Below are 12,369 nucleotides of genomic sequence, written 5' to 3' on the forward strand. Positions count from 1 at the left end.
AATATTAATGTCCGCCTAATTTGAGGCTGTTGTTAATGCTTGTCGCTAGGAGCTTGGCAAATCAGGTCCCAGTCCTGTTAAAACCATGTATTAGACACCCCCCTGACACTAAGCCCTCGCCTTTGATTCTTAATTGCAGGAGTGCGAGCATTTGCAGGAGATGGGGCGCAAAGCTTTAATTAACTCTAATATCACACGTATTCAGTCTCGACTGTCACCCGCATCACGCGAGGCGTTCTGCACCAATATCCTCCTCGGCTCCTCTCAGCGAGATGGTGATGGTGTTCCAAGTTCATGATCACAATTTCATGCATCTTAAATTGGGGATGGATGGCCTGTAAGCAGTGGCATGATATTAAATGGGAGTAAATTATCTTAATGCATTTTACTAAAACCCATATTAAATGATGGTTGTGTAAACGGGCCGTTTTACAGCACGAGCGATGATAGGGACAACAATTAGCTACGAGCTGCGAACGAGAAGGAAACCGACTGGAAGTTTGGGATAAACCGGGCAGTTCGGTTATTGCGACCACTTCGGCATAAATAGGTTTTTCCATTTAACGTTTCTGTGCTTCTCTATTCACATGCAGGCATCTGAGAGAATTGAGCATGAAGACAGCTGTTGTTAAATAAAACCAAAATAAAGCACTGGAATAGTTTAGGGTACATACAAGAAACTTCATTAAGATTTATTAAAGAACTCATTGTAAAAGTCAAATAGGCTATACAATAAATAAGCACATCCATTTGTAAGCATCTCTCAAGAGAACTTTTAAAACTTCTTAAAACATTCATTCTGTAGGTTTTTCAAACAGTTAAGTCATATTTAAACACCATGTAAAAAGACACATTTTGACAGACTATATTTCTTAGATGAGTTAAATGAGGTAACACTTTTAATTGAACTAGGTTAGAGGACTTAAAAAGAGAATAAAACCAATAATCCATGCCTTTCGAAGCACACAAGATCCTCTGGCGTCTAATCTCCAGCTTGATTTAGCTTTCTCAGGAATATAAAATAAGAACTGGAAAACTCTGCCTGTGCAAATGCATGTGAGCTCATAGTGCCCCCTTCAGGTCACTGCAAGCACTGCGTCTTTAAGTCCTCTAGATTTAGCAATTATTTATTTTTTTAGGGGGTTAGGGTTAAATTAAGATTCTACACAGATTTTTGGATCACAGCCAACCTTGGGCATCTGTTTGTTTATCTGCTAATATAAGTTACGGTTTATGTCTGAACAAGTGAGGGGGTGGAAGAAGACAGAAAAATAAAAAATGTTTTTAAACAAAAATTATTGAAACTAGCCCACGCATTTAAAGTAAAGGCAAAAGAAGCATATAGGACCAATATGTTGAAAACTTGAAGCAAATTAATAGAACTTGTATTAGCTTAAATCAAATAAGAAGTGAAAATAACTACAAAAGAAAAGTGTTTAAACAGAACATTATTTTGCTCCAAAAAATCTAACACATTGAAACAACTGGCGTAATTGTTATACTAATCCCACTTTGTTTTAAACCATCTAATGTCACCTGGAGAAATCTACAGCAGAACTTCTGGATCACTTCACTCCAGCAGCGCTCAAGTTCACTATCCCATTGAAGCTTTTTTACTTCCCCGTCTAAATAGCCTTGAGAAGGATGACTTGCGTTTGTTTTTAAACTTCGGAAAACCTGCATCAAGGAAAAAAAAAAAAAAACAGTTCGAAAGAAAGAATGTTAACAGTTAAAAATGTAAAGTTTACTCTCAGAACAAGATAAAAATGACAAGAACAACAAGTTCTCACCCAGTCTTTGCATCATCTCATTCAACTGTTGATCTTCCTCCTCCTCCTTAAAATATGACATATTACATTCACAAACGCATGCAAGTGAAAATCAACCACATTTAAAAGTATGGTATTTGACTTACCTTATCCTGTCCTCCTCCAGCCCTTCAACAATGGCGTTCCTGTCATTCACTATCTTCATCAGTCTGTTCAATAGCTCGGTTTCTCTCGTCTTCTCATCCAAAGTCTTGACATGTTCTAATATGCAAACACACACACACACTTTATGGCTTCTCCTCAGCTGTTATAAAAAGTACAAGTGCAAAAACTAATACTACTATTTCATTTGCCCTTTATTATAGAGTAGGACTCAAAGTTGACATTTTTCAATTTCACTTTGCATCATTTCGCATCACTTCACACATCCTGTTAAATCACAACGCGTAATTATTAAAATCATTAGTGATGATCTGAAGCACAGACATGTCTGAGAAATGCTTCCATGTGTCACAAGAGATCTAAGAATAAGCTTCATTTATAATTGGTGCCAGTTTCTAAATGCAGACTTACCATAGCAACCAAAAAGAGTAAAGATATACCCCACAGGGCAAAAATAAAAAGCTTCTTATGGCAATTTGTAGAATTAAAGTTTTATAAAAAAAAAAAAACAACACACATATATATATATATATATATATATACTATATATATATATATATATATATATATATATATATATATATATATATATACACACATATATATATATATATATATATATATATATATATATATATATATATATATATATATATATATATATATATATATATATATATAAATAAATAAATAAAGAAGAAAAAAAAATATATATATAAATTGTCACTTCCTGATGAACTGGCAATAAATATCAGTAAGAAAAGTAGGAAAAGCCACTGAATATAATAATTTTCATATAGGCTATAATAAATTACTTGCGTCCCAGAGCGAGCAGACGAAACAAAGACGAAAACATTGCTTTCAGAGGGAGGCAATTATAAAGAAGTACTTTGACGACAGACTTTGCCAAGGCATTTCAGAATGACCATAACATTTCAGATGCTGTGCACAGAGATCGGTCCTCTGGTTAGTCAGGTTATGCCCTCTTATAGCGCAGTCACATTTATTTGAGCAAATGCGTTTCAATATCCCATTCTTCACATTAACTTTTCAGACAAGTCATAAACCACCTCAAGCAAGCGTAAAAACTTTTTTGCGAATTAAGGGATTTTCATTCAAAATTTGGCGTTTCCACTCGTTTCTTATTTGATACTACAAAATGCACATAAAAACAGGAAACATAGCTATTGATCACTTCCTCTGAAATGATCTGTCTATTTCTAATGGGAAAAAAAGTGAGCGATATTAAAATTACCCTGGCTAATTTTTACCTGGTTTATTGATCAATCTCCTGAGCTCTCCTTCGACTCCAGGCTGCTGCTCCTCCAGATCTTGCGTTCTTGCTCTGAAAAAGATCGAGACTGCTGTAAGGACCGGTCTAAGAGCGAACATCTAGGTACAATGGCTATTTTTCTCCACTGCATATTTTGTTTTAATATTAAAGTGACAGTTCACCCCAAAATGAAAATTGTCATTAATTACTCACCCTCATGTGGTTCCAAACCTGTAAGACCTTCATTCATCTTCGGAACACAAATTAAGATATTTTTGATGCATTCTGAGAGCTCTCTGACCCTCCATAGACACATTGCTGAATAAAGTTGTTTTTATTTTTTTTTGTGCACAAAAACTATTCTCGTAGCTTCATAAAATTACGGTTGAAGCCCTGATGTCACATGGATTATTTTAATGTCCTTACTATGTTTCTGGACCTTGATCGTGGTAATTACATTGCTGTCTATGGGAGGGTCAGAAAGCTCGTGGATTTCATCAAAATATTTTAATTTGTTTTCAGAAGATGAACAGAGGTCTCACGGATTTGGAACAGTAATTAATAGTAATTAATGACAATTTATTTTTGGGTGAACTAATTCTTTAAGCATTCTAAAAATGTTTGAATCCAGAAATAACAGTTAGACAAAAGAGAGAAACAGTAGTTGCTGAGTACGTGGATCACTTACATGTACATCAACTCTGACTCCCTCCGTATGTAGCTTTGTTTTTTCCGAATCAGGTTAAACCAGTCCACCATCAAGGGATCCATCAGCAGGTCCCCATGACCCTCTGTAAAACAGTCCAATGTCACCAAGATCCTAACTGCCCCATCCATGAGAGACACTCCACCTCGAGCCACAATTTAAAGTGCTCTGGAGACACACATCTCCAAACTCCTCACTTACAACTTCTATTTGAGCCATGATTGAATTCTATTTGTCTCCTAATAGAGTACTGTAATGCGGTCTAAAAAGCATGTTTTCCATTGACATTGCCTTGAGGTGGTAAAAAAAAATATATATATATATATATATATATATATATATATATATATATATATATATATATATAAAAATAAAAAACAACAACATACAAGTACAATCACACACGCACACAAACTTAATTTGATCAAGTGGTGGTTTCAGCTTTGGTGGGACCGAGAGGCAGTCAGGTTCTATGAAATCTCACCGGCTGCTAGCAGCAGGACAGGTGACTGGAGCAGCGAGTCTGGAGATGATATTACTGTGCCATGGTGACCTTGAAAAGAGCCAAGTGCCCTTGCCCCATTCAGCTAGCAGCCTCTCATTGCAGCCCACCGCCGCTTCTCCATTTCCATCCCAGCATCCCTCAGGAGGAGAGGGAGCTTCCCCTGCGCCTCGCCTCATTTGGCCCTGGCAGCTGGAATCGAGAGCCCTTTATTGGCCACAGCCTTCCCCTAAAGGCTACATCCGAATTCCAACTCCCAGGTGCACGGCCTCAGCTAACAGGTTTGGAATGAGTGCGCGACTCGCGGAACTCTATGAACCACTCACACATATACGGGGCTGTTACATGCCATCTAAAACACTTCAAATGAATCTCGAATTGCAACTAAAGGAACATCTGATGTCCCACAAGGCTTTGTCCTAAACAACCTTGAAAATTTTGGACCTTTAAAATTCAATTCAGACTTCGACTTGGAGAAATGCGGAATGCTGCTATTACATTAATTATTGTAACCTCTAATCTCAAACCTTCTTCATGAATGCGAAGCCTCCTCTCCAACTCCACCCCTTCGTTCTCCAGATCGTACAGCTTGTTCTCAATGTCCTGCAGCTCTTTTGAGATCTGATCTGGTGTGATGTAGCAAGACTTCATCTGAAAAGACAAATAATGTAACCATGAAAAACATGGGTTGGGCACCTTTAGTTTAGAAAAATATTCCTGAGATTATATATTCCCGAGATTAGTTTACAACTTTTGCAATAACTTACAGTAGGCAGCTTTGTTTCATGCAGCAAGCCATTTGTAGATGAAATATTTCCATTGTCGTAACCTGAAGTGATAAATACTGCTTTTTAGTGTATATGAAATGCTGAAGGCTAAATGTCGACAAACATGCAAGATGTTTCAAATAAATAGTTCACAAAAAAAATTATATAATTTTTCACAATTCAGTAAAGAGTTTAGGGCACATTGACCAAGCCTCTGTTTTCCATACAAGTGAACTGGTTTACTAACAATAACAATAACAATAATAATAATAATAATAATAATAATAATAATAATAATAATAATAATAATAAATAATAATAATATAAAATAAATAGTACTAATAATAGAATTGAAGTAAAATTAAAACAAAAATATTATATATATATTTATTTATTTATTTATTCGTATTAGATTAACAATTTTTTTATTTAACCTTAAAGAAATAATGTTTGCAGAATTTTAGAACATGCTTACTTGATGTTGCCGACCCGCGGCGAGGTTGTTTTGGAGACGAAGGTTTGTGACAGGACTGAGAGGGCAAGATGCATGAGGACAAGGAACAGTCAGGTTTAGAACCTATGGACAGAAGAAAAAGATCATAAATGCAAATCTTCCCATCCTACAACGGATGATATGGCCTGGACTTACCCTGCACACCACAGGTCTCTCCCACACAGGAGACAACAGGACTGAATGGCTGGAGAGGGGCAGAGGAGCCTGGTGATGGACATGGTCCGTTTTGAACAGAGTAGGTGAAACAGGGGGGTGAACTTCAGTCAGCATTTAGTATTTGAGAAACAAGTTTGCTCTTAATAGTGAGGAGACCAGCTTACCACAGGTACCCTGTTGCTGTTCCCTTCTGGGTTTCGGGGCAACATTGATGGAGCAACAAGAGTTGTTAGATATGGAGGCTGGAGCATTTTGGGCTGTCACACAATGGTCACTTTTGTTTTTTCCAGAAGTCAACGGAATATCGTTGGCATTATCTGGAGATCTATCAAAAGCAAACTAACCTTACTAAACTGAAAATTGGTGGTGAAACAGTTTTCACTCAGAAATTGCTAGTAAAATTACAAAGTAATGGCAAATGGCATTGAATTAAACATTACATTTCGAAGTAGAAACACTGCATTTTGTTGCAAAACTGTATAACCTAGGTTACATTCGCAACCTTCAAAAGACACAAAAGCATCATTTAAAAACAACACACAGTAAGCAGGCCCTCACCTTATATACAGTAGGTGCAAACAAAGCTAAAAGAACAATCGTCTGAGGAACTCAAAGTAAGAGCATAGCATTTCAGGGGAGGTTGGTTTAGGCACAGCACTCCTTGGGACTGGTGAGGACTGGGGACAGAGCGAGCGGATGCACTCTGAGGCAGTCAAACACTATGGGGGAGACAGGAGGCATCCGCCGGCTAGAGGATGGATACATGAAAGGCCCCACTGTCAGTACTCCAGCTCTGAAGTGTCATTGCAGCTCACACCCGAGTGACTCTACCTGCTTCCCCTCGTGTGGATTAGAAAGCATTAGGGATAACTAGGCTGATCGAACTTACTTGAGTCTTGGTCCATTTGGAGCTGCCTTTGGCTTTGATCTCCAGTCAGTTGGGGCATCGCAGCTATGAACATCTTTGGCTGAAACCAAGAGATGAGAAAAAAATTACAGCAAACAAAAAGGACATGCCGCACAATATCAAATGATGCCATTTGAAGCCATGCTGTCAAATAGAAAAGACAAAAATACTACAGGGTGGAAATCAGTCTTAAGATTTAATCTTTTTCCTGTGGGCTACATGAAAAACAATGGATGCTGGCCTGTGGCTTAATTTAAGCTGTTTCCTGCCTATATTCTCGGTTCCTACTTATTGTGTATGTTTATGGTAATATTTCCCATGCGACCTTTAGAAAGCATTTAAAAAAAAAAAATGACCAATCCATGCAAGCAAAGGTCATCTGTGAGTGAACACCACCTTTGGCAGTGGAAAGCAGCTGGGATGGAGGTCTGCTGTGCTCCTTGCTGATGGCACTGAGGTAGACGGATTCTTTGGAGTTCATGCCGCTACTGCTGATAGCAGAGCTGGTTGAAGAGGCCTGATCGGCGCTCCTTCCTGTTGCAACTCGTCCGTGTAACTCCTGCCTCCAGCTAGAGACTTCAGCAGAAGTGCATCTGATTTTTAGACTGGGAGAGATGGCAACAAATGTCAAACACATTAAGCATTTGCACTATGATCATAGATGCACCAGCTGAACACTACTTTTTAAAAGTTTGGGGTCACTAATATTTCCGTTTTGTTTTTTCCATCAGACACATTAAATCAAGACAGTAAACACTTAAATACCCGTTATGTTCTAAAACCTGATGTTCTAATATTTAATGTTCTAAATTAAAACATTTTAACGATCCCTAACTTCTGAATAGCAGTAAACTACAGAGGTTGCATTAGAATTTGCTTCCCAAACATATTTCTCCCCAAGCATTCATTAAAGTTCATACAGTATTCCTAATGTCTTTAAACCCAGTTAAAGCTTGACTTAAGCAAGATTTCACACTTGTTATTTTCAAAGTGGCTAGGCACTTCTTTAATAAAATAAACAACCCTATTAACTAGTATTGTCACCTTCATAGTCTTTATAATCTTCACATTATGAAAATTCAGTTTAACATAATTTACAAACTTTCCCTAGCAAAGAAAAAAAGTGATATTTAAAATACATTTATTTTGTACCAAGTATAGTTAAAATCTATTAACATATCGCTTGAGCCTTACTGATACAAAAACTATAATTAAACTTTATTTGGAGTATTAGTGCACAATGCACATTTATTAATATTAAGCCTAAAATGTGCTTGGTAACTTAATTAGGACTGTATGATCTTTCAATAATATCAGTCTTTGAAAGCAAGATATTTTAAGTGTACCTGAAGTATACTTGCAATAGTTCCACTTTAACAATTAAATATACTTCGATATATCTTTAGTTGGACTTCAGCACTACTTCCACAATTAAAGTACACTGTGCACGAAATAATTCCAGACTTTAAGTATATCAGTTTAGTATAGCAAAAGTACTAATGCAGGGTATTTTTAAACATAAATAAGTAAATGTATTGGTTGTATACCTAGCATTAAATAAATGGATGCCAAATTCAAGCATAGACTAGCCCAAGCTGCAGGAACTTTGCACATCTGATGACATCCATTTAAAAATGTGCCAATTCTGGAGTGTTGTATATGCCAAATCAATGTTATTAACCTTGCAAATGTGCAAATAACAGTGTTAACACATGATTTAAATATGAACAGTTAAAAATCTTGAAAAAAACTCCACATTTGCAATTTCTGGTGCAAAAAGCCCAATAGATAACTTGCAATCCGTGAAACTGTTGACCATGACAGTAATCATTGGTTAGACACTCACTGCCTCTGTGCTCCTGGGTCAGAATTAAGCGCATTGTTGTTATTTGTGTTTCCTTTTCCATTTGCCACTTTCTCCTCCATCTTCAGTCTTGTGTTCTGATTGGTGCAGGACTCTGAGGGGCCTGACTGCGGTCTTATGGTGGGCCAATGCTCTGCTGCTGGACCACCGGACTGAAAGAACTTCTGCCTGGCTTCCTGAGTCTTCTGAGCAGAGGTGGTCCACGGCTGCGAAGCGGGTCTGACCTCCACTGGTCTGGGCGGAGCTTTGATGGGGGCAGATAATACAGAGGTGTAGCGCTGTGAAGATGGCTGATCTCCACTTTCAGATTTGGCTACCAAATCAGCAAGCGTAAAGCCACTGCTCTTAAAAGGCCTAACAGTAGGCTTGAAGCCATTTTGGACATGTTGGTGAATAGTGCAGACCAGTGAGCCAGCATCTGCTCCCAGCTTATATGCCCCAGATTTCAGTGTGCCATAGCATACACTACACCTGTTTAAAAAAAAAAACGGGAGGAGCGGGATTGAAAAAAAAAAGGTATCGTTGCATTATAGTAGTTGTTACAAGGCATTAGAAAGACTAAACAGTGCACTCCACTCACTCCAATAGTGAGTGTCCTATTAATAGTTATGCAAAATAATAGTGATAGCTCCCAAGCACCATCAATGAATACTCACCTAAAGCAGCTCCGGTGGTAGAGTTTTCCATCCACCAGGTGTCTCTGGACCAGATGTACATGATTTCCACATACTGCACATTCACCTTTCAATGTGCCGGTTTTATTTGAACTCTCCACCAAAACAGTTTTCTGCAAAAGACAGAGAATAAATAAACAAATACATGAATAAAAAAAAAAAGAATAAATATAAATTACTAAATTTTTTAAAAATGAAAATAAAAATTAAATAAAATAGATCATTTAAATATAAATTAGACAAATTTTATGTAAAATTAAATAAGCAAAGACAAATCTCTCTGTTCCCAAACCATAACTGAATCATTCATTTTTATAACTAGGATTAGACCAAATCACTCAGAAGTAGGGTTGCAAAGGGGTGGAAAATTTCCGGAACCTTTCCAAAAATCCCTGGAATATTCCTAACAATCCTGGAAGGTTTCCAAAATGTCTGCAATATTTCCAAAATTTACTGGAAATGTTCCACCTTTTTGCAACCCTACTCTGAAGCTGAATAATCAAGGGAAAGCTGAATGGACACCTTCTCAGCATCTCTGTGTGGTTGTGGAGATCTCGCTCCGAGTGGCGTGATGGGCGCCGGCACACATTTCGGCCCTGGAGATTTCTTCCAGTCCGTGCCAGTCTGCCGAGCTGGAGTAGCTACAATGTGCTTCTCTGGAGTACTTTTCTGGATGTTAAGAGATGGAGGACGGTTGTCTTTGATATTTTTTGGCATTTCAGTTTGAGGAGGACGGTTCTCTGTATTTGTTTTAAGATTGTGGTTTTTGGCAACCACAGGCAGATTCTTCTTCTCTGATGGCACCTCCTTTGAGTCCTCAGCGTGCCGCTTGATACCTCCTACTCCCCCGACTGAGGAAAAAAAGCCATTGAGAAGAAAGACTAAGATATACAGATACATTAGATAAATCACGCCAACATTCCTGCAGTATACAGCATGTGCACACTATGCAAAGCTGACAGTAGCGATCGACTTCTATAGTACAGAAATAAATACTATGGAAGTCAATGGCTACCATCAACTGCCTGGTTACAAACATTTTTTTTTTTTTACAGTGTAGACTACCTAGACAAAATGTGCGATATACAGTGGATCACATCAAGATAAATACTGTATCCCACAATGCAACACACAGCTTGACTCATTTCATCCAATGGCCCAAAGTTTTTACACAGTTAAAAATAATATTCAGGGATAATTGGGTGCCACTAGCAGAGTTAACCATGCAATGTAATGAGATCTTGTGACTGGTGCATACTTCTGTTAGAAATGTTTGTGGCATAATACATGCTTCACTATACTTTTAAATAGTGTGTGTTCTAGTACTTTAACATTCTGAACATAGTACAGAATTCAAATAAGACAAAAAAAAAAAAAAAATAAAAAAATTACTTTACAAACACCGTCATGGTGGATAAACGCAGTCTTACTTGGCGAGCGGCCGTGGAAGTAATTATAGTATTGTGAGACATATGTGAGGATGCTGAGTCTGTCTGGGACAGGCAAAGCCACCATGTCCTCTGCATCCAGAAGAGCTGGGATTCCCAGATGATCTTCAGCCACACGGAACGCCTGCAGCACATCACATGACACAAATCAGCCTTTAAGATCACAGCTACAACACCACATAATACAACATAAAACAACAATCTGACGACCACAATGACACAAGACAAGTACCCTGTGTTTATAACAACCACTGAACATGCTCATTCAACATGACCTCATTCGATTGTTTCAGGCCGCCAATATCATGCTGTGGAAACCGTTTTGTAGGGGACAGGCACTTGGCCAATTAACGGTGAACACAGACAAGGCACAAAGAAGGTAGACGACGTCAGAAACAGAATAGGCAAGTAAGCAGCGTGATCTGGCACCATATCAAGACGGCCCGGGCAGGAAGCACATAATGAATAGCACATTTCCTGTGTGCACAGCAGCCTGGGAATGGGGACAGGAGGGGGAATACCAGGTCATTGTTTAGGCCTGACCTGGACACACTCATTACTTTTTACAGGACAGCTGAAGAGGGGCGGCATATCCTCCATGATGCATCTGCAACTTCCCGTTTCTCTTTTGTGTACAGAGTATGAAAATAGTATGAAAAACATTTTAGGTAAATACTGACTGGGTTTAAACACAGCACACTGGTGGAAGTATTGGCATTTAAATGCTTCTGTGTTTAAATGCACAGGTGAAGTAACATTTGTAAACACAGTAGTAGAACAGAGGTAAGTTAATCTTGACGGAGAGGATCAGGTGTCCTGTGGATGACTGTCTCCCTTCTTTATAATGCATTAACTGGACAGAATCCTCACGGCTCGGGTTCAAACTACAGCTGACTGCCGTCTATAGAAGTGGTGAGGGTCTGTAATAGATCTCAGAGACAAAGTGTGTGGCTTATAATCTACAGTCTCCGAGGAAGCATTGTGAGGAAGAGCTCATTAGGAAAAAGAAAAAAAAAGTCCCAATTGTGGCACGTCTCACCACCTCAATCTCATAGAAGCACTTCCTGACAGGGATGAAAAATAATTAAGTCACTGGTCTTGGTCAGACAGCATCTGTATCCTCAAATGCAAATCTTACATGTAAAGCTTACACCATCAGAATTAAAATAATTGGTTCAAACAATTAAATTAGGTGAACAATTAAAAAATACAAACATTTATAACATCCCAATGTACCAAATATTCTCTCTGCAATCTGAAATCTACCACTCTAGAAAAGTTCATAATATAAACTGAAAATTACAAGTTGCCTGTGAACAATAGATCAAATGATTAAAGCATAAGTGTGGAATCTATAAAATTAATAAATGGATCCAAATCAATCTAGATTAAAAAAAAAATCTAGATTTAAAAAAAAAAAAAAGAAAAAAAAATCTAGATTTTTTTTTTTTTTTTTCAGTGAGTAATAACTACACAAATAAACTGAGCCCTGAAAAATAAAATTAAATGGTTTAGGACAATATACTTCTCTCTTACCCAAGTTCACGGAGTACAAGCTTGAAACTTTAGATGTTTCACTGCAAGGTAATGTTTGCAGAAACTAAAGGATATCTTTGTGCCAAAAGCT

At 37.8% G+C, this 12,369-nt stretch overlaps 1 protein-coding gene across 3 annotated transcripts in view; it reads right to left on the reverse strand.

Annotated features, from left to right (window-relative positions):
• Positions 1–660: 660 nt before the first annotated feature.
• LOC109084270 (MICAL-like protein 2) overlaps positions 661–12,369 on the reverse strand; it is a 13,468-nt gene continuing 1,759 nt past the window's right edge. Inside the window, exons 3-18 of one of the 3 annotated variants that reach the window (XM_042720091.1) lie at positions 10,725–10,866; positions 9,817–10,145; positions 9,277–9,407; positions 8,609–9,091; positions 7,153–7,361; positions 6,739–6,817; positions 6,014–6,174; positions 5,829–5,897; positions 5,655–5,756; positions 5,180–5,241; positions 4,940–5,063; positions 3,893–3,995; positions 3,203–3,276; positions 1,916–2,030; positions 1,791–1,837; positions 661–1,677 (exon numbers count right to left, since the gene is read on the reverse strand). In XM_042720091.1, the coding sequence (XP_042576025.1) occupies positions 1,595–1,677; positions 1,791–1,837; positions 1,916–2,030; positions 3,203–3,276; positions 3,893–3,995; positions 4,940–5,063; positions 5,180–5,241; positions 5,655–5,756; positions 5,829–5,897; positions 6,014–6,174; positions 6,739–6,817; positions 7,153–7,361; positions 8,609–9,091; positions 9,277–9,407; positions 9,817–10,145; positions 10,725–10,866 (2,313 nt within the window). In that variant the 3' untranslated portion in view covers positions 661–1,594. Of the gene's footprint in view, positions 1,678–1,790; positions 1,838–1,915; positions 2,031–2,122; positions 2,199–3,202; positions 3,277–3,892; positions 3,996–4,939; positions 5,064–5,179; positions 5,242–5,654; positions 5,757–5,828; positions 5,898–6,013; positions 6,175–6,738; positions 6,818–7,152; positions 7,362–8,602; positions 9,092–9,276; positions 9,408–9,816; positions 10,146–10,724; positions 10,867–12,369 lie in introns of those variants that run through there. The other 2 variants (XM_042720090.1, XR_006154197.1) reach the window with 2 other exon arrangements.

The sequence above is a fragment of the Cyprinus carpio genome, chromosome B3 (assembly GCF_018340385.1).
Source record: "Cyprinus carpio isolate SPL01 chromosome B3, ASM1834038v1, whole genome shotgun sequence".
Classification (NCBI taxonomy): Eukaryota; Metazoa; Chordata; class Actinopteri; order Cypriniformes; family Cyprinidae; genus Cyprinus; species Cyprinus carpio.